The 21380-nt window shown below is 42.8% G+C and overlaps 1 protein-coding gene across 1 annotated transcript in view; it reads right to left on the reverse strand.

The window, feature by feature from the left end:
* LOC139337884 (transcription factor SOX-6-like) overlaps positions 1-21380 on the reverse strand; it is a 104343-nt gene that overhangs the window by 45138 nt on the left and 37825 nt on the right. Inside the window, exons 4-5 of the mRNA XM_070972711.1 lie at positions 19228-19438; positions 536-625 (exon numbers count right to left, since the gene is read on the reverse strand). Coding sequence (XP_070828812.1) covers positions 536-625; positions 19228-19438 — 301 coding nt within the window. The remainder of the gene's footprint in view (positions 1-535; positions 626-19227; positions 19439-21380) is intronic.

Here is a 21380-nt window from a genome sequence, read left to right on the forward strand (position 1 = left end):
GCTATTTTCACTTTTTAATACCAGAGCAGGTTGAAAATACATTTGCCTCGGTGCAATTTATAGCTTCATAAACGCTATTTGCTAACAAAAATATTCGAGAGGCCACTTCCTCCATACAACCCGTTTAATCAAAGTCACAATTACAGTTTAACCTGCACTGTGCAAACCGGCCTTCCCTGTTCTTTCTATGGTGACAGGTAGGCCTGCAGAAAACATGCTGAACATGTGTGCCATGTGCATGTGCAATTTCAACATATTTAACCTTTTATTATACTTCAATTTAGTTTTGCAATGATTGTCCATACCAGAGGGAATAATAAGAGGTTTCTTAGATGCTAAGTATTTGCAAGTTTCAGACATTTAAGACTTCTGCTGCAGAAGGCCACAGCGAAGCAGAGATGGCAAAAGCCTGCTGGCATCCAGTAAACCTTGACAGCTTCTGTTTGTGCATGTCAGTGTAGATTTAGTTGTAGTTGTGTCTGTGGATGCTGGCCTTCAGGGGGATGTTTTCCCTATGACCCCAGACTGCTCTTACCTTTGACTTCCCCCAGCAATTCGTTGGCGTTCAGGCGGTCAACACGCTCATTCCAGTCCTTGGAGAGGAGCCTCTCCATGCAAGTTGGTTCTACAAATAGACAGAAATGAAATCACCTTCCTGTTTGATGTCATTATCAGCTTCCATCCATCCATCCATTATCTATACCGCCTATCCCTTTCGGGGTTGCGGGGGGCTGGAGCCTATCCCAGCTACAATGGGCGAGAGGCGGGGTACACCCTGAGCCGGTCGCCAGCCGATTGCAGGGCCACATACAGAGACAAACAACCATTCACACTCACACTCACACCTACGGACAATTTTTAGAGTCATCAATTAACCTAATGAGCATGTTTTTGGTCTGTGGGAGGAAGCCGGAGTACCCGGAGAGAACCCACGCATGCACGGGAAGAACATGCAAACTTCACACAGAAAGGCCCCGCCTGACCCGGGGATCGAACCGGCAACCTTCTTGCTGTGAGGCACGCGCACTACCTGCTGCGCCACCGTGCAGCCCCATTATCAGCTTATTACTCAGAATTACAAAGGATTTGATAGTGAATGAGGTCCATGAAGGTCACATTGTTAGATTCTTGAGACAGCTATTCAGACTTATTCAGTTTTAAAGTAATATTGCAAAGATTTCTGGGTTGTATTTTCAAACACGACGCATGTTCCACCTGACATAAAGATGTTTGGTGAGTTTGCTAAAGACGTCTGAGAATATGCATTATTGCCCATAAACTATGAAACTCAGGCCAGGAACAAGAGCAGAATAAAAAGAAGAGACAGAAGGAAGGGGACAAAAGAGAGAAAAACACATTCCTATGAATTGATAAATTTCTAAAAATGAGAACAAGGAACCGTATCCTCCCCCTCTTTGTGAAAAAAAAAAAAAAAAAAAAAAACTGCAGCAGCCATCCAGCTGACCGAATGAGAATGTCATCATTGTTCTGAGACAGGGTCTTATTTGCGGCTATCCTCTTTCTCACAATGTGTCTCATAGCCTCAGGATAATAGACATCAGCGACACGTGGTCTCATAAGATTCATAAGGTCTCATTTGTTCAGTTGGAGTCCTGCTGTGAACTTTTCTTAAACAATGGGAACTTTTCAATTCTTCAGCAGGCGGAGAGCGGAGAGACAGATACAGACAGATATCTGCACATGTGTTTGTGTGTGACTTCTCCACAAAAGAAAGATAGAAATGCACAAAGAGTGCATGCTGTCAGGTATCAGGATGGATGGATTGTAACTAAGTACAGTTTTGAAGCACTGGTATTGGGTTTTTTCCATTTTATGCTATGTTCACTCACTCAAATTAAGACAGATATATTGAGTTTTTGCTATTTGACATCTACAGAATATATTATCAGTTACTTTGCAAATCAAGATTTTCCACATAAAACATACAGTATGAGTTCAGAGAAAATGATGCATTCTTACAGTAAAATGGCCACTCTGTTTTTAAAGTGGTTAAAAATCAGCTCCACCTCAACCATTTATCGTAGAAATAATAACAATGACAGGAGCCATTTTTCTGTGTAATGAGTACCTTTACTTTTGATACTTAAGGTACGATTTGCTTCCAATACTGTGGACTTTTTCTTGCAAGACTTTTGCTTGTAATCTGGTATTTTTGCAATGTTATACAACAAGTTCTTTAAGATTTATAGGATATCAAAACCCATGTTTGATCATGTTTGTGGCTGACGGTGCGGCTGTGTCGACCTTCCCCCATCAGGATTCAAGTTGTGTTTCCAGGCACAAGCCCAATTGACAGGAAATGAAGTGTGCACATACTGGAAGAGACCCAGTGCACGCATGCATTTCACATGATGCAGACAGTTACAACATTGTTCAGTGTCTTCTTTCACTGTTTTTATTAAAACAACATGACACAATGAATCCTCTTGGCCCGTGGTGTGTTTAGGTGTGCCTTTGAAATGACATGGGACCAGGTTTACTGCATTGAAACACAGCTACCACCAGTAACCACAGGTAACATCAAATCAACCATGACTGAAGGATTCAACCTTTAAATTTAAAATCTGCACCACCTGCAGGTAAACAATGCCTGTGTGAGTGTGTCTGCAAGTGAAACTGCTCCTTTGTGCATACTGTACATGTTCACACACTCCTACCGCCAGAGTTTATGTGTGTGCGCTTTGGATTTCGTGCCAGTGGACGCGCCACAGATGGAGTCATGGTCATGCAGGGCCTCATGCCGCAGCCTCAGTCACCAAGGACGTCAAAAACACACTCACACACACACACACACACACACACACACACACACACACACACACACACACACACACACACACACACACACACACACACACACACACACACACACACACACAAGAAGGAGACATTCTTGGGTGCCGTGTGGAAAATATGCCCCTGAGGGCTTGCCTGATTTAGAATGGTTAAGTCAGACAATAGCTCATTTGTGGTGCCTTTATCCCAACAAAAGGCGCTATAGGCAGTCATAAGGGCACATGGCCTATTGTGAATGGCTTAATGTTTAGTTTGTGCGTATGGGCCCATTGTGTGGTCAAGACATGCAGTCCGCTGGCCGAGCACAACTTCCTCATTGAGTCCATTAAAGCCTTGCATGTTTACAGTCGGATTATGATTGTTGTAAATAAGCTAATGCAGCCGTCCAGATCACATGGGATCAATGTAAACAAAGGGGGGGACAATGGCAGTGAGGGAGGGGGGGCGGTCGACAGCTACACGACAAAGAAACAGCTTAAAAACTGCAGGAATATATAATGGTGGTTTCCCATATTTGGGAAAAAAAACAGCGGGTATTTCCAGACAGATGGTCCACATAGCCGTAAAATAAGGTAATTAATATAATTTCCCCGCCCTCAGGACAATGGAATCCACCCAATTTTTCATAGATTTATTGGACAAGTGGCTCCATTGGATATGTATTTGTGTAAATTTGGTTCAATGGCTGATATTTACAGCCAGAAAAGGGGGGAAAACTGGAGGAAGGGGTCAGGATGACAGGATTTTTTTCTCATCACAAGACCTAAAGACGCCGACGTGCAGTCGTCCAGCAGGCCTCGTCTGAAACAAAATTAGGAAGTGCAATTTATGGGAGCACTTAGGGAGGAAAATACAACCTGTAACTCTGAGATACATCTGCATAAGTCAAAGTGTGTGTACTCTGATGCACAATTTATACCCCCCGAACCGATAAACAGATCAGACATGGAGACGGTGGGGGATGGGAGGGATGAGGTTTAAGTGGGGATGAGGAGAAGAAGAGAGGGATGAGAGGGGATGAGAGGGAGATGTTTTACCCTAGATGGCTCTCTATCTGTCCCCGAGACCGAGTCGGGGGATCAAGTGCTGTTTAGATTGGAGGGTGGATAAAAATTCCTCGCTGTCCGAACGCCGACTCCTTTATCAAGTGGAGGAGCAACGCGGAAGATGGGTGGTTTAAAAGAGCAGAGGATGGATGGGGTGAGGAGAGAAGGAAGGGGGGAAAAAGGGAAGGTGAGCTGAGGAGCGAGATGACGAAGACGCTTGTTTCATTTTCTGTTGGCTTGAATGGGAGGATGAGAGAGATTCTACAAGCAGGGAAAAGGCAGTGAAAGAGAAAATGAAGGGGAGATAGGAGCGCTAGAATGAGGAGAAAATGAGAAAGCCCATGTAAAACCCTTTTGATGCATAAATACTGATATGAGGACATGTACTGATGATAAAAGTGTTTTATTTCTATTATTTGAAACTACTGACACCAAAAGTAGCATATCAATCACCTACTTTACTCTCCTTGACAAACAAACAAACAGTCGTATTATTGGATGTTTCTAATTGGCTGTAAAGCAGCAGTGGCAGGGAGAGGAGACGGAGATAGAGGAAGAGTGAGCAATAAAACGCAGAGAAGGAGCTACAGGAGGAAGGTGAAGGCGATAAGAAGTGGATAAAGAGTGAGAGTCGTAGTAAATCAGCGCCGAGGCAGCCAGCGAGCTGGCAAGTGTTTAGGGTAAACACACTTTTATCACCTGTCCCCACGCCAACCTGCCAACAGACAGTGTTTTGGGTGTTTTACATGAGCCACAGGCTACTTACACTGTGCGTGTGTGTGTGTGTGTGTGTGTGTGTGTGTGTGTGTGTGTGTGTGTGTGTGTCAGACAAGCATCAACACTTCCAAACAAGCTCTGCCAAAAACAACACAGTGTGCCACAGGCTTCCACTCAGCCTGAGTCTCTGGCTTTTCCCTCGCTCTGTCTTTCCCTCGCTCTGTTTCCATGTGTTTCTCATGGAACGAGCCTTTCAGTGAAACGTCCTGAATGGAGCACAATGGCCGTGTATCCCATTTCAAAGTTTTCTCAGCACAGTAGCACAGGAGTCAACTGGATAATCTCATTTTTGACAAATCAGGATTTTGTTTGTTGTGACTGGTGGGTTTAAATACTACAATAACTGTCATCATCAGCTCCAAATTCAACCACAATTCACCCAGAATCTGAAAATGAAGCATCAGTTTTGCCTTCCACTAGCTGTTAGCACTAGCACAAACATATTTTAAGATAAGGGACAATGATTAGAACACAAAATGTTCAGAAACAGAGAAAAATGGAGTTATGTAAATCGTTTGACACTTCAGCAAATACTGTGTGTTTATTTGCTTGCCAACTACATTTCACATTTAAATTAACACGCTCTTTAATTCCGTCAGCTTTATTTCACAGCATACCACAGTTTTTAAATCTGACTGGTGCACTGGTAGTGATGCTTTTGACATAAACCAGCACTGGTTTGTCAGAGCTGAAGGGGGAGCAACCATAGTCATAAGCGTTGATTTATGGTTTTGATCTGCCTACCAGCACCTCTAAAGCTCACTAACTAACATATTGTGTTTTGGTTATTCAATCCAAACACAAACCAACAATGAACTACACGTTGTTGTTTTACAGGATGCTATTTCCTGGCCAGCAAGTAAGCAGATTCCCCAAAACACTGAACTGCTCTTCTAACCTCTAAACAGGGTTTGTAGCTTTAATTTATCATCAAAGAATCAAATGTTTTCCTACGCAGCCTTGGAAGTGCTCCAACTGTCATTCATCAAGATTAAGAGGACTTTTATTTCATGAAATAACTCTATCGTGACAATTAATACGACTGCTTTGAGTGAAGAAGCAACTTTTTTTGGTTCAGTAAAGCTTCGGTCTCATTGAGCAGCACCTGAAAAATGGCTGAAACCAATAAAGTCATCACACCTTCTTTGTTTCTTTCATGTGAAGATAAAACAAGTCTCCATTGTGGTTGTGTGGTCTTAAGTGAGATGTGTTTTTCTGTGTTTGGCTTCAAGTGAGAGTGTTAAATTTGACCATAATTCAAATACAAATAAGAACAATTCTTGGGAGAAACTTTCCATTGGTTTTCTGACAGAGGGTCTACATTCAGGAAGCTAGTTTATTTGCTTTACAGAAGTATACTTAATTCACATTTTATATTTGATGGCATTTCAAAAGTTCCCCTATAATTCACTTGACATTTGGATGGAAACATAGCGTCTCTTTCACTCACTTTCTCTCTCTCTCTCTCTCTCACACACACACACACACACACACACACACACACACACACACACACAAAATCAACTGTGCCAAAGCTCGGGAACTACTGAGTCTGCACTCAAACGCCAAGGTAAAGAGAGAAAAACATTAATCTGAAAAATTAGTTAATGTTAAAAATAACAAAAGCCAATGTTCTAGTGGCTGCCTGATGTTTGTGTAACACATCCACGGCTGAAAAAACTATTTCGTGTCTCGACTTCACTCCTGAACACGCGCAAATGGAAGCTGACAGCTACACTTTGCACTTCCAAATTTATGTCAGTGGTGTGACTTCAGCTGCAGACCCCACAGCATCAGAGAGAGAAAGAAAGAAAGAAAGAAAGAAAGAAAGAAAGAAAGAAAGAAAGAAAGAAAGAAAGAAAGAAAGAAAGAAAGAAAGAAAGAAAGAAGGGTAGTGAGCACAGGCAAATATCTAAATAATACAAAAACTGACAGAAACGAAGGCAATAAGAATGGTACAAAAACAGCGATATTAAAGAAAGAAGAAGAAAAGAAGTGCAAGGCAGACCGACAGAAAAATCCAGAGAGGAAGAAAGACACAGAGAAGAAAAGCGAGAGCAACTGATCGAGTGAAAGGGAGAAATAGAGCAAGAGAGGCGCAGAGAGAGCAGCTGTCCTAACAGCTGGCCAGCAGGATTGATGTCTCAGTGAAATAAAACTCAACATATGTCCAAACATGAGGAGACGGGCCAGCCAGGAGGAGGAAAAAGATACACACAGGCAAACACACAGACATGTGAACACCACCGCACTCTGAAGCACTCCAACATACGACACACACACTGATTAAAGAATGCCAGTACGCTGCTGCGATGTTTAATTGCTCAGAGAGGTTACAACACACACACGCACACACACACACACACACACACGCACGCACACACACACACACACACACACACACACACACACACACACACACATACTTTGAGTGGCCTATCAGTGCCTGCTCAGTGCTGTAAAACCATTAAACTGCAGAGCGGTTAGCCCTGTTGCGTGTTAGCACAGTGTCCATTTCACACACACTATTTTCATCTGTCAGATGACACCCAGACTCACTTGTCACAGAACATGGCCTGAGAAAGCAGGTTGGGGGGGGGGGGGGGGGGGGGGGGGTTCTGGGGGGATAGTAGCCCTGTGTAACCCTCTTTTCATACGTCACCCCCTTCACACACTCACACACACACATTCTTTTGCTTTTGGTGCCCAGTGATATGTTTCGACAGAGCAGGCCACCTGTAGGAGCCACATGTTCGCTGAGAGTGTGCTGTGATGTTAAACCGAGGCTCTAATGCTAGAGTCAGCAAGTAGAATAAACTTAAATTCTACAATTTACAAAAAAAAAAGGCCAACTTTTATAAAGAAAGCATTCCTGCAAATTAAATGTGTTTTATAAAAAAGAGATAAAAGCGAAGTGGAGAGGTAAAGTGGCTAAACTGAAGGGCTACAATTAACATTTTTTTCTATAAATTTTGATTCATCTGACAGTCGCTTCCTTGGCTACATTAATTGGTTGGAAAAGACCAGAGAGTTTCATCACAATTTTGCAGCCAAAAAAAAATACATATTTAAATTGCTTTTGTCTCCTGTCCCAACTAAGTTATTTATCATTAAAAGAAGCCTGCAGGTCATCTAAAGGCATTTATAGGTGGAAGTTCAGAGAAACAGAGACAGAGAAATCCACAAAATGTCAGCATTTGTTAGGTGATCATAGACGAAGCTGAATCTGAAGTTTAGGGTCAAGTGGTGCTTTAGTCCAGTTAATTTATAATGTGTTCTGCAGAATAAATGTTATTATTATTCCACATATAGTGTGTTTACCAACAGCAGTTTTCTGAAGTCTTCCTGACTCCATGTATGAATCTCCTTCATCCAATCATGTGTTCACAAAGTGGTGAACCTCTCTCCATCCTCGCTTGTGATTGACTGAGCCTTTCCAGGATGCCCCTTTCATACCCAATCATGATGCTATCACCTGTTACCAATCAACCTGTTTACCTGTGGAATGATACAAACAGGTGTTTTTGGAGCGTTCCACATCTCTCCCAGTCTTTAGTTGCTGCTGTCCCAACGTGTTTGAAATGTGTTTCTGAATTAAATTCAGAATAAGCAGATATTTACAAAAATGAAGCTGTTTCATTTATGTTTTGCACATGTTAACTTAGAATAATTTATGTGGCCTTTAGGCAACAGCAGAGGTGATAATTCTTTACTATCAGGCTGCCCAAATTCGTTGCTGAATATTCTCCAGTTGCTCCAGAACGCTGCAGCACGTGTTCTGACAAAAACCAGGAAGCAAGATCATATTTCTCCGATATTAGCCGCTCTGTACTGGCTCCCTGTAAAGTTTAGAATAGAGTTTAAAATTCTCCTCCTTACTTACAAAGCCATAAATGGCCAGGCACCTTCTTATCTTAAAGAGCTCATAGTACCTTATTGCCCTACTCGAACACTGCGTTCCCAGAATGCAGGTCTACTTATGGTTCCTAAAGTCTCAAAAAGCAGAACAGGAGTCAGAGCATTTAGCTATCAAGCTCCTCTCGTGTGGAACCATCTTCCAGTCTTTGTCCGGGAGGCAGACACTGTCTCTACATTTAAGAGTAGGCTTAAAACTTTCCTTTTTGATAAAGCTTATAGTTAGGGCTGGCTCAGGCTGGTCCTGGACCAGCCCCTAGTTATGCTGCTATAGGATTAGACTGTCGGGGGACCTCCAAAGATACACCGAGCTCCTCTGTCCTTCTGTCCCTCTCCATCTGCACGTTTTCATGTCCTACCACGGCGTGTTACTAACTTAGCTCCTTCCCCGGAGTCTCTGTGCTTTGTCGTCTTGCAGGTTCCCATGGACAGTGGCTGAATCTGGATTGTGGATTGCAGCTGCGTCTCCTGCCTTGGCCCTGCCTGACATCCACTGCAACTGCTACTGCTATTATTACATCCACTGTCACTGTTACTGTGACTGCATGTCTGTCTGTCTGTCTGTCTGTCTGTCTGTCTGTCTGTCTGTCTGTCTGTCTGTCTGTCTGTCTGTCTCTCTCTCTGACTGCATTTCTGTCTGTCTCTCTCTGTCTGTCTCTCTCTCTTGCTCTTCCTCTCTCACCCAACCGGTCGAGGCAGATGGCCGCCCACCCAGAGGGTTCTGCCTGGTTCTGCCTGTTAAAAGGAAGTTTTTCCTCGCCGCTGTCGCCAAGTGCTTGCTCATGGGGGAATTGTTGGTTTCTTTGTAGATAAAAGAGCTCGGCCTGTACCAGCTCTATATGGAAAGTGTCCTGAGACAACTTTTGTTGTGATTTGGCGCTATACAAATAAAACTGAATTCAATTGAATATAGTTGCATATTGGAGTGAGTTTATAAAATAAAGAACTGACACTGAGAAAATTCTGTCTCCTGACACAACCTGATAATCAATAATCAATTACAGATATAAATTTTTACATGGAATTAACCTGAACCCTTGCTCCGACCTTTGACCTTTCACACAAACACTAATGACTGTATTTTACTTGAGGTGCAGCTGAAAGAATTAAAGCAGGCCCCAACTTTGCCTGGTTGGGGCCGTGATTCCCACTGCTGCCACCCATGCTAAAAATACTTACAAAGTACTCCCTCCCAGCAGCATGAAGTACTTTATGTGATATAAGGTGGCCGTGCTGCCGAAGGCGCCAGGTTGAAACCCTGCAACCCTGAATTAGACAAAGGATAGTGTTTCTACCGAAGGTGTGAGCTTAATGCTAGAAAAGCCTGCCTGCTGATCCCCGCTGTGCAGCCAACGAGATCAGGTCCGCCCTGCATTACAGCTCCGATACCAACAACCGTTGCAGTCCGAACGTAAGGACACCACGTTGTCCACCAAGGAAAGGCCCTGTGGCTGCAGGCAGCACCATCGTCAAGGCACTGAAAGACTAACAGGACAACATTTGGACCAATGGTGACTCTTAATAGTGGCTGATTTTATTTAATTTATCACTTGTCTTGTAAAGGACGAAAAGCCCAAAATTATCCTGATGTTTTCCAGTTTCACCACCTCAGCTCTTTGTTTGATCGAGAACAAACAAGCAACCAAAGCAAAACTTTGGATTCTCTCAGCTTAAAATCTAAAATTGTGGTTTCATATTTTATTTCCTTTTGTCTCCTGTCACATTTTTTCCTTTTATTGAAAATAAAGTAAACATGAATGGTCCGTTTAAAAGTAGAAATTATTTTATCTTCTAGAACTAATGTTGGTGTGTTCTTAGAGAAACCCGTTGGTGAAATGTTTGCATAATTTAGATTTGATGGACCCAAACTTCACATTAATGCCGACTCAAAGTGCTTGGACACACTTGAATGGCTCTTCAATTATAAAGATTTTGGTTTAGTTTGAGATTTATCCACTTTGCTGTATCATTGAATTTTAAAATCTCTGTTTTTTGATGAAACAAAACAACTGGATCCTGAATAAACTCCCATCCAGAGTGAAAAATTGCTTCTTTGTCCAGTGCACGCTTCCAAAACACCAGTTCAAGACCAGAGCTTCTGGTTCCACTTTAGGTATGATATATGAAACCCTAACCTACTTAGCGCACATGCACACACACTGATGCAGACACACACATACATACATACAGCGCAATGTGTGGTTCAGACACAATAGGAGCGTTGTTTTGGGTCGGGCCCTCCGGGGAGCTGATGTGGGTGGACCCTTTGGTTTAGGTCATAGAGGAGAGATTGGGGGGTCAGGGAGCCAAATATCAGCAAGGGGGGCCGCTGGAGACTCTGGGCCGAGTCGACAACCGCTCCACAGCTGACCAAAGAGGAGCAAAGGAAAGTGGATCCAACATAGCCGCCTCAACCCCCAGCTAGCCCCTCTGCTCCAATTTTGACGAAGCTACCATCAACTGCAATAAGGCACCAAAACCAGCTAAAAGACTGTTCATGAAATAGTTTTGCAATAAGGTGTTTCAACAGCCACTTTGCATTGAAAGGCAGAAACAACAGTTTTAGCAGAAATCTGATCAATGCACTTTAATTAGGGCTAATCGTTTTGGTTTTTTACATAGTAACTACATTTGGACCTTAATTTTCCTGTTTCCACACCTGCAAAAGTTGCAGTCCTTCCTGCATCCAGGAGATGATGTTAACCATCTTTTACAGTGAAGCAATGTTCAGAAAATGCTTCAGATTATGCACCAGAGCTCTTCAGATTAAGAATTTGTGCTGCTAATGGTATCTCTATAAATCTTACACTATTTGTATTATTATTTCCAATATCCAAATAAAATATAAAGTCACATACTTTTTCCATCTAAAAAAGTTAAAATTCTCGAAACATTGAACCATAAACAACTGAAATTATCACACCAATTTTGGACAAATGATGACTTCATTAAAGCTGCAGCATTCTGTATTTCAAAGCCATGTGTGTGACAATTCAACAGAGACAACAGTTTGTATTTCAGCAGATAAAAGTCTACATCTTTGTAGAGCTGTGTCAGACACACTCCACTGGTTTCAAACATGACGTATGTTGCTTTTTTTTTTACAGTCATATCATATTGGCTTTTGTCGGATGCTAAATTATCAGGTCGACGATTTGGCTGAAATCCTAGCAAAAAAGCAGGACTTGATAAAATCACAATTTAATCTGATTCTTTTGGACAGCATTCAACACTGTTCTGACAAACCACATTGCATGCGCTCGTACCATATGCTGGCTGGCCAGCAGCCAAACTGAGCAGCAGAGGGCTACCAGGCATATCCCACACACTGTATTTGCAAGACCCACTGGCTGTGGCTAATCATTAGTAAAGAGATCCCTATCAATTACAGAGGAGGAGATTGAATCCAACCACAAAAAGTCCAGGGGGAGTGGGCCTGTTGGCAGAGCTGAGGAGAGCAGCACTGACCACCAAACACAGGGATGTGCAAAAGTAGATTCAACGTCCAAGATTTAAGAATGAAGCTTATGTTTGGAAAAAATACGTGCACAGTGCTGCCCCTAATGTGGTGAGTTGGCACAGTGTTTATGCACCAGCATCCCAAATGCTGGTGCATGTGCGCACACACGCACACACGCACACACACACACACACACACACACACACACACACACACACACACACACACACACACACACACACACAAAGCCTCTACCTGCACATAATCACAGCTCAAGCTACCAATCCCATAGTGGATGGCAAACATAGTGCCAGAGCCAAGGCCTTGTTAATTAGCCAATAAGCTTAACTCTCGGGGCTGACCCACCTCGCCTGTTAAGCTGTCATCACAACTGCTTCCACCTGAGTGTATGAGTCCATAAGCCCTCACACACACACACACACACACACACACACACACACACACACACACACACACACACACACACACACACACACACTGGGCTCAAAGGGCATGTTTGAGTTCGAAGTTCGGTCATGCACTATAACTTCATCTGCAGCTTAGCTGAAAAAGCCTCAGATGGTTTGACCTTCAAACAGTGCTGCTGACAGGCCTGAGCTAGCAGCTAAGAAGATCCATCCCCTGTAACAAAAGGAGTCTCCTGGCTAAGCGCTAGCAGGCACAGGTTTTGATGCTGGACACACAGAGCTCCACCAGCTGAAGATGCACATGATTATACGTTGTTCTAAACTCACCAACTAACTAGACTGGAAGTGTTGAAACAGGCTTTCAGCAGTGAGAGAGAACAAAGCAAAGCCTGGCAGAATGTCTCTATTGTCACACAGGAGTGGGGTTAGAAGCAGGCTTGGCCTCACTCTGACCTCCTCCTCCAGCTGGGGAAGCCATTACATGGGTGATGGGGTGCCCAGCTCTGGCCTGGCCTCAACTCAAGACACAGTGCAGACTCCTCCAACCTGGACAACACACTGTCAGATGAGGCTCATGAAACTGGTGTCAAAGAGTGTAACAGACACACTGTTCACACACACACAGAGGGCAGCCTGTGACATTTTGCCTCCCCACGCGTGAAACGCACATGAGGGTATGAAGGTGCCAAACCAGCAGGGGGCAATAATGACAAGAGACAATCATAGCATAAAGAGCGACAAAGTGTGCTTAAGAAGGGGGTCATGGTGGATGGATGGGTCAAACACAGGCTGCCCTGTAAAACACCCCAAAGCGTGATCTTTTACTAAACCTAACTGAGTAGCTTAGATGCATAACTCTAATAAAACTGAGATAGTCACCTTAAATGTTTCTCATGTTTTTGCTAGCTTGACTGCAGAACGTGTTCTTTTCACGTATTGACAAGGCAAAACATCACACTGCAGCGGTGGAGTGGTGGATCTGGTATGCTTTGGCATGATACAGGATGCCGTAAAACAGATGCTGCAAGAGGACACAGGACTGATTATACACAGTAAGTGGCTTGTAGTTCACACTGTTAATTTATGTGTTTAATATTATTCAAATGGCTTTGACTTTTAGTGTTTTAAATCTACCAAAAATTGGAGGACATTAAATACTCATGACTGAAGTAACATAAATAACTAAAAAAAAAAAAAATCTTAGGTATTATTTTAAAGAGTTTAATGCTTCAGAAATCCAGATAATGGCCACAATTGGCAAAACGAGCCAACAGCCGCTCAGCTGTCACCAGATTTGACAGTTTAAATAACCCAAACTATTTTTCGTGAAAAACTATTTGAGTTCATATCCCATCTCTCATCATAAGAAGTTGATTGAGAAAACATGTTTACAGGACCTTTATTCTTGCATTGCTTTTATAATTCGACATATTTCCAGCTGAAACAGGACACTGGGCAGACAAAAAGGGAAAATGGCTTAGTGTTTTGCATCTAATTATGAGTTCAAGTTTCCGCAAAAATGAATCAATTCAAGACAGTCATGATGACTTCTGAAAAGGGAGCTGGGTTTGTTGGATCCCAGACATGCACCGTCACATCGTGTTGCTACACATGCCAGATTGGAAGTTGTGATGTTGCCCATTTCTACAGTACATGATGGGGCCTTGAGGTATCTACAAAATCTGCCGTTTTTCTCTTGAAAAAAAACCATGTGTTCTCAGGATCTATAACAAATATCATAGTAAATTAAATACAGCTTCAATGCAATGACTTATGCACGAGTCTCTCAGGCCAATGCCCCTTCAGAGTGATGGGTAACCGTCAAATAGCGTCTGACTGCCTGTCAACGCTGTGAATGTTCAATGATCATGAAAAAACATGAGCCATGTCCCATCAAATCCGTGAGTCTGTTTGACTTGAAGCCTCTTTCTCGCCAGTCAGTCTCCGTGCTTCCGTCTCCAAACTAGACAACAGCAGATGTGTTGTTCTTATATCATCTGCAGCACTTAGGAGAAGCCTGAGACTTAACTCCAGTCCACTTTAAGTACTTAGTTGTCAAATTCATAAATAAGTAACACAGGTGTCCATTTTATAACCACTCTGCAGCGGTACAGTGTGGCAGTAATTGAGCCCAATCTCATTTGCAAATGAAACATGCGAATTGTACAGTAATTCATATGAGCTCAAGTGTAAGCAGGGATTAGAGTGATGTTAAGTGTTTGCCAGGCGCCAGAGCTGCTCTAGGCACATTAGATGGCTGACTAAGTTGGCATGAGGGCACTGTGCCCATGCCAGGCCCTGTTAACGGCGGGTCCGGGCCCGGGAGGCACAACAATACAGATAATGATAATTCAGTCATCAAAACTGAGGGAGCTTGATTACACACTTCACTTGGTTTAATGTGTATCAGGCAGAATGGTTTGGTTTGGCATTCAGATAAATGTGTCCACTCCTCACTACTTTTTCCCTTTTTGTATGGAGGGCTCAAGGAGAGAAGGTGAATTCAGATTAATGATCGCTAACAAGAGCCCTATCCATGTTAAGAGACCGCTTATTGTTTATGTCTCTGTTTATTACAGGATTTTATTTCTCATCTTCTCGATCTCTCACTTTTAGCTACAAAATGACAGAGGACGGAGGAGTGTTTCCATTCCACGGCATGTCTGGTGCCCACATTTTTTCTTCTGATGTTCCCTCATCCCGGCCTTGAACATTTTATTCAGCAACCTGCCTACTAGTTTAATAAGTGCTAAGTGCTTTAACAGTACAGAGGACGCCTTTTGTCTGCAGTAAGCATATCTAAACCTTCGCACAATGCAGGACCAACCAAACATGAATGCAAAATGTGAGACCTTCACCCTCTTGGCTTGTGCGTTGTGAAAGTCCAGGCAGAAAGGACGTGTTTGCAGCAACCAGCTGCGTGGCTATACACAATCTTAAAGTGTTCCTGATAAAGGTTCTAAAAGCTAAGGTGGCAGTTGGGTGAAAAAAAAACAAAAAAAAAAACTAGCACATTGCAAAGCGAGGCCATGTCTATTCATTAGAACTGTCACAGGCACTTAGGACTCCTCTGAGTAGCGGACAGCTAACAGCGTGCCGACAGGGGGTGAGAACAGCACGAGGGCTAACAACGACATCATCCGCACTTTAGCTCAGGGCTACAGCACACAGAGGGGTCAGCCATGGTAGGCTAAGTGAGTGCTCAGTGGCTAATAGGGTCCGCTCCATTTGATCATACAGCCAATCTAACCTGGGAGAGCGCCTCTGACTGAACCCTTTTCAGCAGGAGGCGGAGAACAAGGCAAGGGACAGCATTGTTCATGCTTTAATGTGCTTGCCATTTCAGCGCAGATGATCAAATCTGGTCGTAGTAGAAGAGGATTCTGAACAAAACCGTGTTTTAAGTGTCAGTTGAAGTGAGCACGTGCCACTGAAGAGACGGAAAAAAGACCCGGAGCAAATGCAGAACAAACCTGTGGAGCTTTCTGCCGTGCAACGCTTGAAATACAACACGATCCACAGCGGGAATCAGTGCATAAGCCTATTTACCAGGATGGCCTTGCACTCCTGTGTGCATTACATTCTTTTAACGAAACAAAAAATCTGACAGCTAACGCTTTGCCTTTACCAGTAACACACAACAAAGCTTTAAATCAGGATGTGAGCAAGGTTGCCTGTTGAAGAGGGTTTCCAAAAATGTGCCAAAAGTGATTTCAAAGGTTCCTGAAGTTGAAGGATAGACACAGAAAGGGAGTGAGAAATAGCAATCCCATCATCAAACCGTGAAATTTGTCACAAAATGAAGGAGCGTTATTCCAACAAATTAATAAAATGACAAAAAGAAAAAGGGTGTGGAGATTTACTGCTCGACAGTTTTGAATGCAACTGTTTGCCACTAAAGAGGACCTCGCTTAATGAAGCATTCAGCTGCAGCCATCTATTGATCACCTCCTCTCATTTTCACTAAACTCATTAAGAGAAAAAAGCAGAGGTACTTGTCAATCTCCATATGTGGGGTTAGGCTCTAAATGAACTGCATTACCACAGCAGTGCATGAAAGACATTTTTACATTGCATCCTCAAGGAGCTCAGCAATTTACATCAGTGTTTACAAGGCCCACGGTTATTCATGCCTCATTATTATTCACGCCTCATGGTTCAGTGTTTCTGGATATATTTCACATGTTTATCTCTTTTGTTTTTCTCTTAGCTAAAGAGTGATCAATGCCACCGGGCCTGCCGGGATAGCAGCTCTGCTAATTAGCAAAAGAAGAGCCGAACTCGATAGCAAGCTGTGGTTTTTGTCTTCTTTTTCTCCCCAAGGAAGAGGAAAAATGTGCATGAAATCTGAGTCATTTTTGGGCATCAATGGGTGAAATATTTCAGGCTATTTTTACAGGAAAACTGTGGTGCTGTTGCTTTATTGTTGCTGATCACTGCTGATCTGACTGACTTTAAGCAAAACTACAGCTTGCCTTTGCAGTGACTATATATGTATATGTATGTGTATACATACATACATACACACACACACACACACACACACACACACACACACACACGTATATGGTCTACACTAATATCACTAATACACTATAATACACCAAAATCATAAATAATGGAACCTCAAATTCAAGAAGACGCCCCTGTTAGTATGTATGCTATTTTGTTGTCACACAGTCAGTGTTTAGTAAGTAGTCTTTTGTGTGCTATTTGTGATCACATTACTTCCATTTCTAGGGATTATAATGTTTTGTAAGACAATAAGAAAACAATTAAATAAAATTTAAGAGACTTTAAAATGTACACACAGTCTAAAAGAAGTTAAGAGTCACATGACTCCCTCCAAATAAAAAGCATGAAATATTCTCAATAAGAGACAAATAATCCTGAGAAAATTAAAGGAAGTTTAGCTCACGTTGCTCACATGTGATCAGGAATATTAATAATATATATATATAATGCATAAGATTAAAAAGAAGCTTAGCGGAGTGGAGTCTTGTGAGGGTGGGAGAGGAGAAAGCTACACATGTGATGGAAAAACAGGTGAAAAGAAGACAAACACTTAAAGTTGTCCCCCAGCACTTCCCTCCACTCACGTCCCCTTTGATTTGACAGGAGGATGTCACAACACACACACACACACACACACACACACACACACACACACACACACACACACACACACACACACACACACACACACACTGGAACTCACAGGTTTTTCCTTTCAAACCAGTTCCCGTACTGTACATAAGAGGCCAAGCTACCTATCTTTCAACTAAAGACACTGTGTACTGTATTACGCCTCTGGCTGTTCCATTCTGGCCCACTTTACTGTATCAATAACAAAGTAAAACCTTTAAATGAGAGAGATCAAGCACCCCACTGATATCATCATGATTACTATGTGCACATAACAGTAAAGAGGGGTGTTAGATGGTTTTAGATCTGGCTTGCTGTCGGCTGGGAAGGGGCAAGCCAAGGCATGCTGGGAGACTCCAGCGCTTTCCTGTGTGAGCGCTGCAGATCAGAGGAGCAGACGAGAAAGGGAAACTAGTGTTTTCACTGATTGATATTGTGATCTAACAAGCGAGGGATCTGTCAGTTGTAATTTTAGATGTTCAAAGATCCTCTGGAGAGGATGTGTTCAGAAAGGGAAAACAAAATACAGGTAAGGCTGTTTGACGCTTTACATCGTGTGAGGGTGAGGAATAAATGAGAGACAGCAGCATCCTGTTTATTACATATGAGGGAGTAAACTCTCTTTATCCAGGGCAAAAATGTTAACTGTGTGTCACATGGTTAAACTTAAAGCTGAAATCTGTGTCTTATTTTGCTAGAATGCCAGTATGTCTTGTCTGTGTAGTCAGCTGTTATTAGAGATAAAGATCAGCACGTTCACTTGCTGTTTATGGGCGGCTGTTCGGTTGCATTGCTCTATCTTTCTAGCTGACAATATAAGTAAAAGTTTTTCAGAGCAGAGCTGTCTTATTCAAAATTATGTAAAAATAAATTAGAGTCAGAAAATGACTTTAATATTACATCATTCTATGCTACTTCAGTGTGCAAATTATTATATCAGTGCAGTCAAAGATGTTAGTAAAGTTAGGGCTCGACTTCTGTTCACACTCAAAAACATGAGATTACGTAGCTCCAAGAAATAAGGAGTTTACATCCATCCATCCATTTTCTATACCCGACTATCCTTTTCGGGGTTGTGGGGGGGCTGGAGCCTATCCCAGCTGTCAACGGGCGAGAGGCGAAGTACACCCTGAACCGGTCGCCAGCCGATCACAGGACAACATATAGAGACAGACAAGCATTCATGCTCACATTCACACCTAAGGACAATTTAGAGTCACCAATTAAGCTAATGAGCATGTTTTTGGTCTGTGGGAGGAAGCTGGAGAGAACCCACGCATGCACGGGAAGAACATGCAAACTTCACACAGAAAGGCCCCGTCCGACCCGGGGATCGAACCGGCGGCCTTCTTGCTGTGAGGCCCTATAAGGAGTTTACACCACTTTTCAAATCCTCACGAGCTAATAAAATGTCTTATCTCAAAAGCCATTAAAGATAAAGCCAAAAAAGCTTTGACGCTAAAATAAAACAAGTCCGCTTCGCTTAGATCTATTTAAGTTTATATGTTGGAGATGCATGCTTTTCATATGACAACAGCCAGAGGGTCCAGTGATGTTTCAAATTGGAAGAGTGGCCCCCATTACAGCTAACACAGACACACACACGCACACACACATTAAGCTGGGGACTTTTGCCTACCATCTTGCTCTGTCTTGGTCAGCTCCACGAGCTTCTTCTGTTTCAGTGTGTCCACCACGTCTGCCAGGCTTCCTTTACGGCGTTCCGGCGTCCCGAAGGTGAGGCCAATCATTGGCTCCCCGCGATCCCTGGAAAACTCCTCTGGCTTGGGTGGAGAGGTAGAGTTATTCCGGTAGGAGTAGACTGAGCAGCCTTTACTGCTTTCGTTGTCCTGTGAGGAGGCAGCACACAAGAGAACAAAGCTAGAACTTCTGGAAAAAATCACTGATGCAGGTTTTATTACGAAGCTTTTGTACATGATGGTAAAATGCATGCTGGGAAGAAAAAAAAACATACATCTCGCAATTCTCTACTTCTTCACTGCATGCTTACATTGTTCTTTTGGATGTAGCTGATGCTTTCTTAGCATAGATTAGCTTAGAGATGTCACTGTTGAATCTATTATTGCACAATTAAACACACGTCGGCGTATGTTGCCACTGAAAATTTGAATAAGGATTTCCTGCTGCATGACCTGTGTTTCCATCCCACTGCTGTTTGCTCCGCTGGGTTCAGCGGAGAGGCACAAGGGTCTATTTTTACCAAGAAGATAAGCCCTTCAAGACGACCACATTGTCCCACACAACAGACACTTTAGCACAGGTGTTCTAACACCGGGGCTATTTCTGGACGCTTTCTCCTCCCCTTACAGAGTGGGGGGATCTCCAAGAACTTTAGGAGGCTTATGTTTCAAAGACAAGGGGCTTTGGCTAACAGCGGGATCTTAAGACGCCCTTGAAATGGCTCCAGGAGGCCCCGTTGTGCACTTTGTCTTTAAGCGGAAGATGCCTCTGTAATGAGGATTAGGAGATAGTGTGTCACTCGTGGATCGTTAAGGTGTGTTTTTCAGGTTCGTACATAATGCTGCTCAGGAGTTATACAAGCAGCGCGGTAAAGGCAAGAAGGTCTGATCATCAGATCGTATTATAAACCAAAAGGTCACACACACAGTGTCTGCAGCAGACAATGTCCACGACTACGCCTGAAATACGCCTGTTGTAAATTTTCCTTGAGCAAGGCACTGAACCCTGATCTGATCAGTAACTGCATGCAAAGACTTTATGCTTCTATGTAGAAATGAAATATTTGGTGAAGCATATCTATAGCAATTTGTTTGTTTGAAACAACTGTGTTACACAGTGAGGAAAATAATTTCTTATACGGGACTTTTATCATGCAAGAGACATTCAATAAAAATCTGAAAAAGAGATGCATGTATTGACCAAACTGTCCCTGGCAAGATGAAGTGAAGCAGGATGGTGTTTCACCTTTTCTGCCCTCAGCTTGTCCCTCTTCAATATTCATATTTTACTCATTTAATGATATTTTGTGTGATGCTACCACTTTATCCTCTGGCTACCTTTCTGGAAGCTCAGTACACAAAAACTACCTTTTCTTTCTCTTTTTTCCAAATTCAGAACACACTTTAGAAAATGATTGCTCCATAGATTCCTGTTAGTCTCCTGTGGTCACCCATGAGGAGGGTGGTCATGTTCAGCGAGAGTGTGTACAGTATGTGACAACTTAGCATAACAGGGTGATATAAAAAGAAGGTGTGCGTCTGCTTCAAGGACTCAGGAACTTTTTGCTATCTTTGAATCATGACACTGATGCTAAGTGAAGGTACATTTTCAAATAACTTTATTAATACTTAATTGTTCTTATTATGCACTTCGGATTATACTCTCAAAACAGCAAAAGACAGTTTGAACATTTGAAATCAGACCATCCAAAATTCTAATTATTGTAGAAAATGAGTAGGACTTTTGTCTGGGAAATATTAAATGTATTCTGCCACAACATTGACATCTGAGGAAACTTTACTCTCAGAACTTTCCACTTTCCTCTGAGGCTGAAGTCAAACACGCCTCTTTCATTAGGGACCAACAGAACCTGAAGCCAAGCACCTCAGCGCGTGTGCACGCGTGCGCACGCGTGCGCACACGCACACGCACACACACACACACACACACACACACACACACACACACACACACACAAGAAAACAGGCTGTGGAGATGAGAAGAACCAAGGGCTATAACTCTCTAGAGAAGAAACCTCCGTGGGCTGCCTACAGCACTGCCTGCAGCACACAGACCGCTGTGGACCACTGG

The sequence above is a fragment of the Chaetodon trifascialis genome, chromosome 10, assembly GCF_039877785.1.
Source record: "Chaetodon trifascialis isolate fChaTrf1 chromosome 10, fChaTrf1.hap1, whole genome shotgun sequence".
Classification (NCBI taxonomy): Eukaryota; Metazoa; Chordata; class Actinopteri; order Chaetodontiformes; family Chaetodontidae; genus Chaetodon; species Chaetodon trifascialis.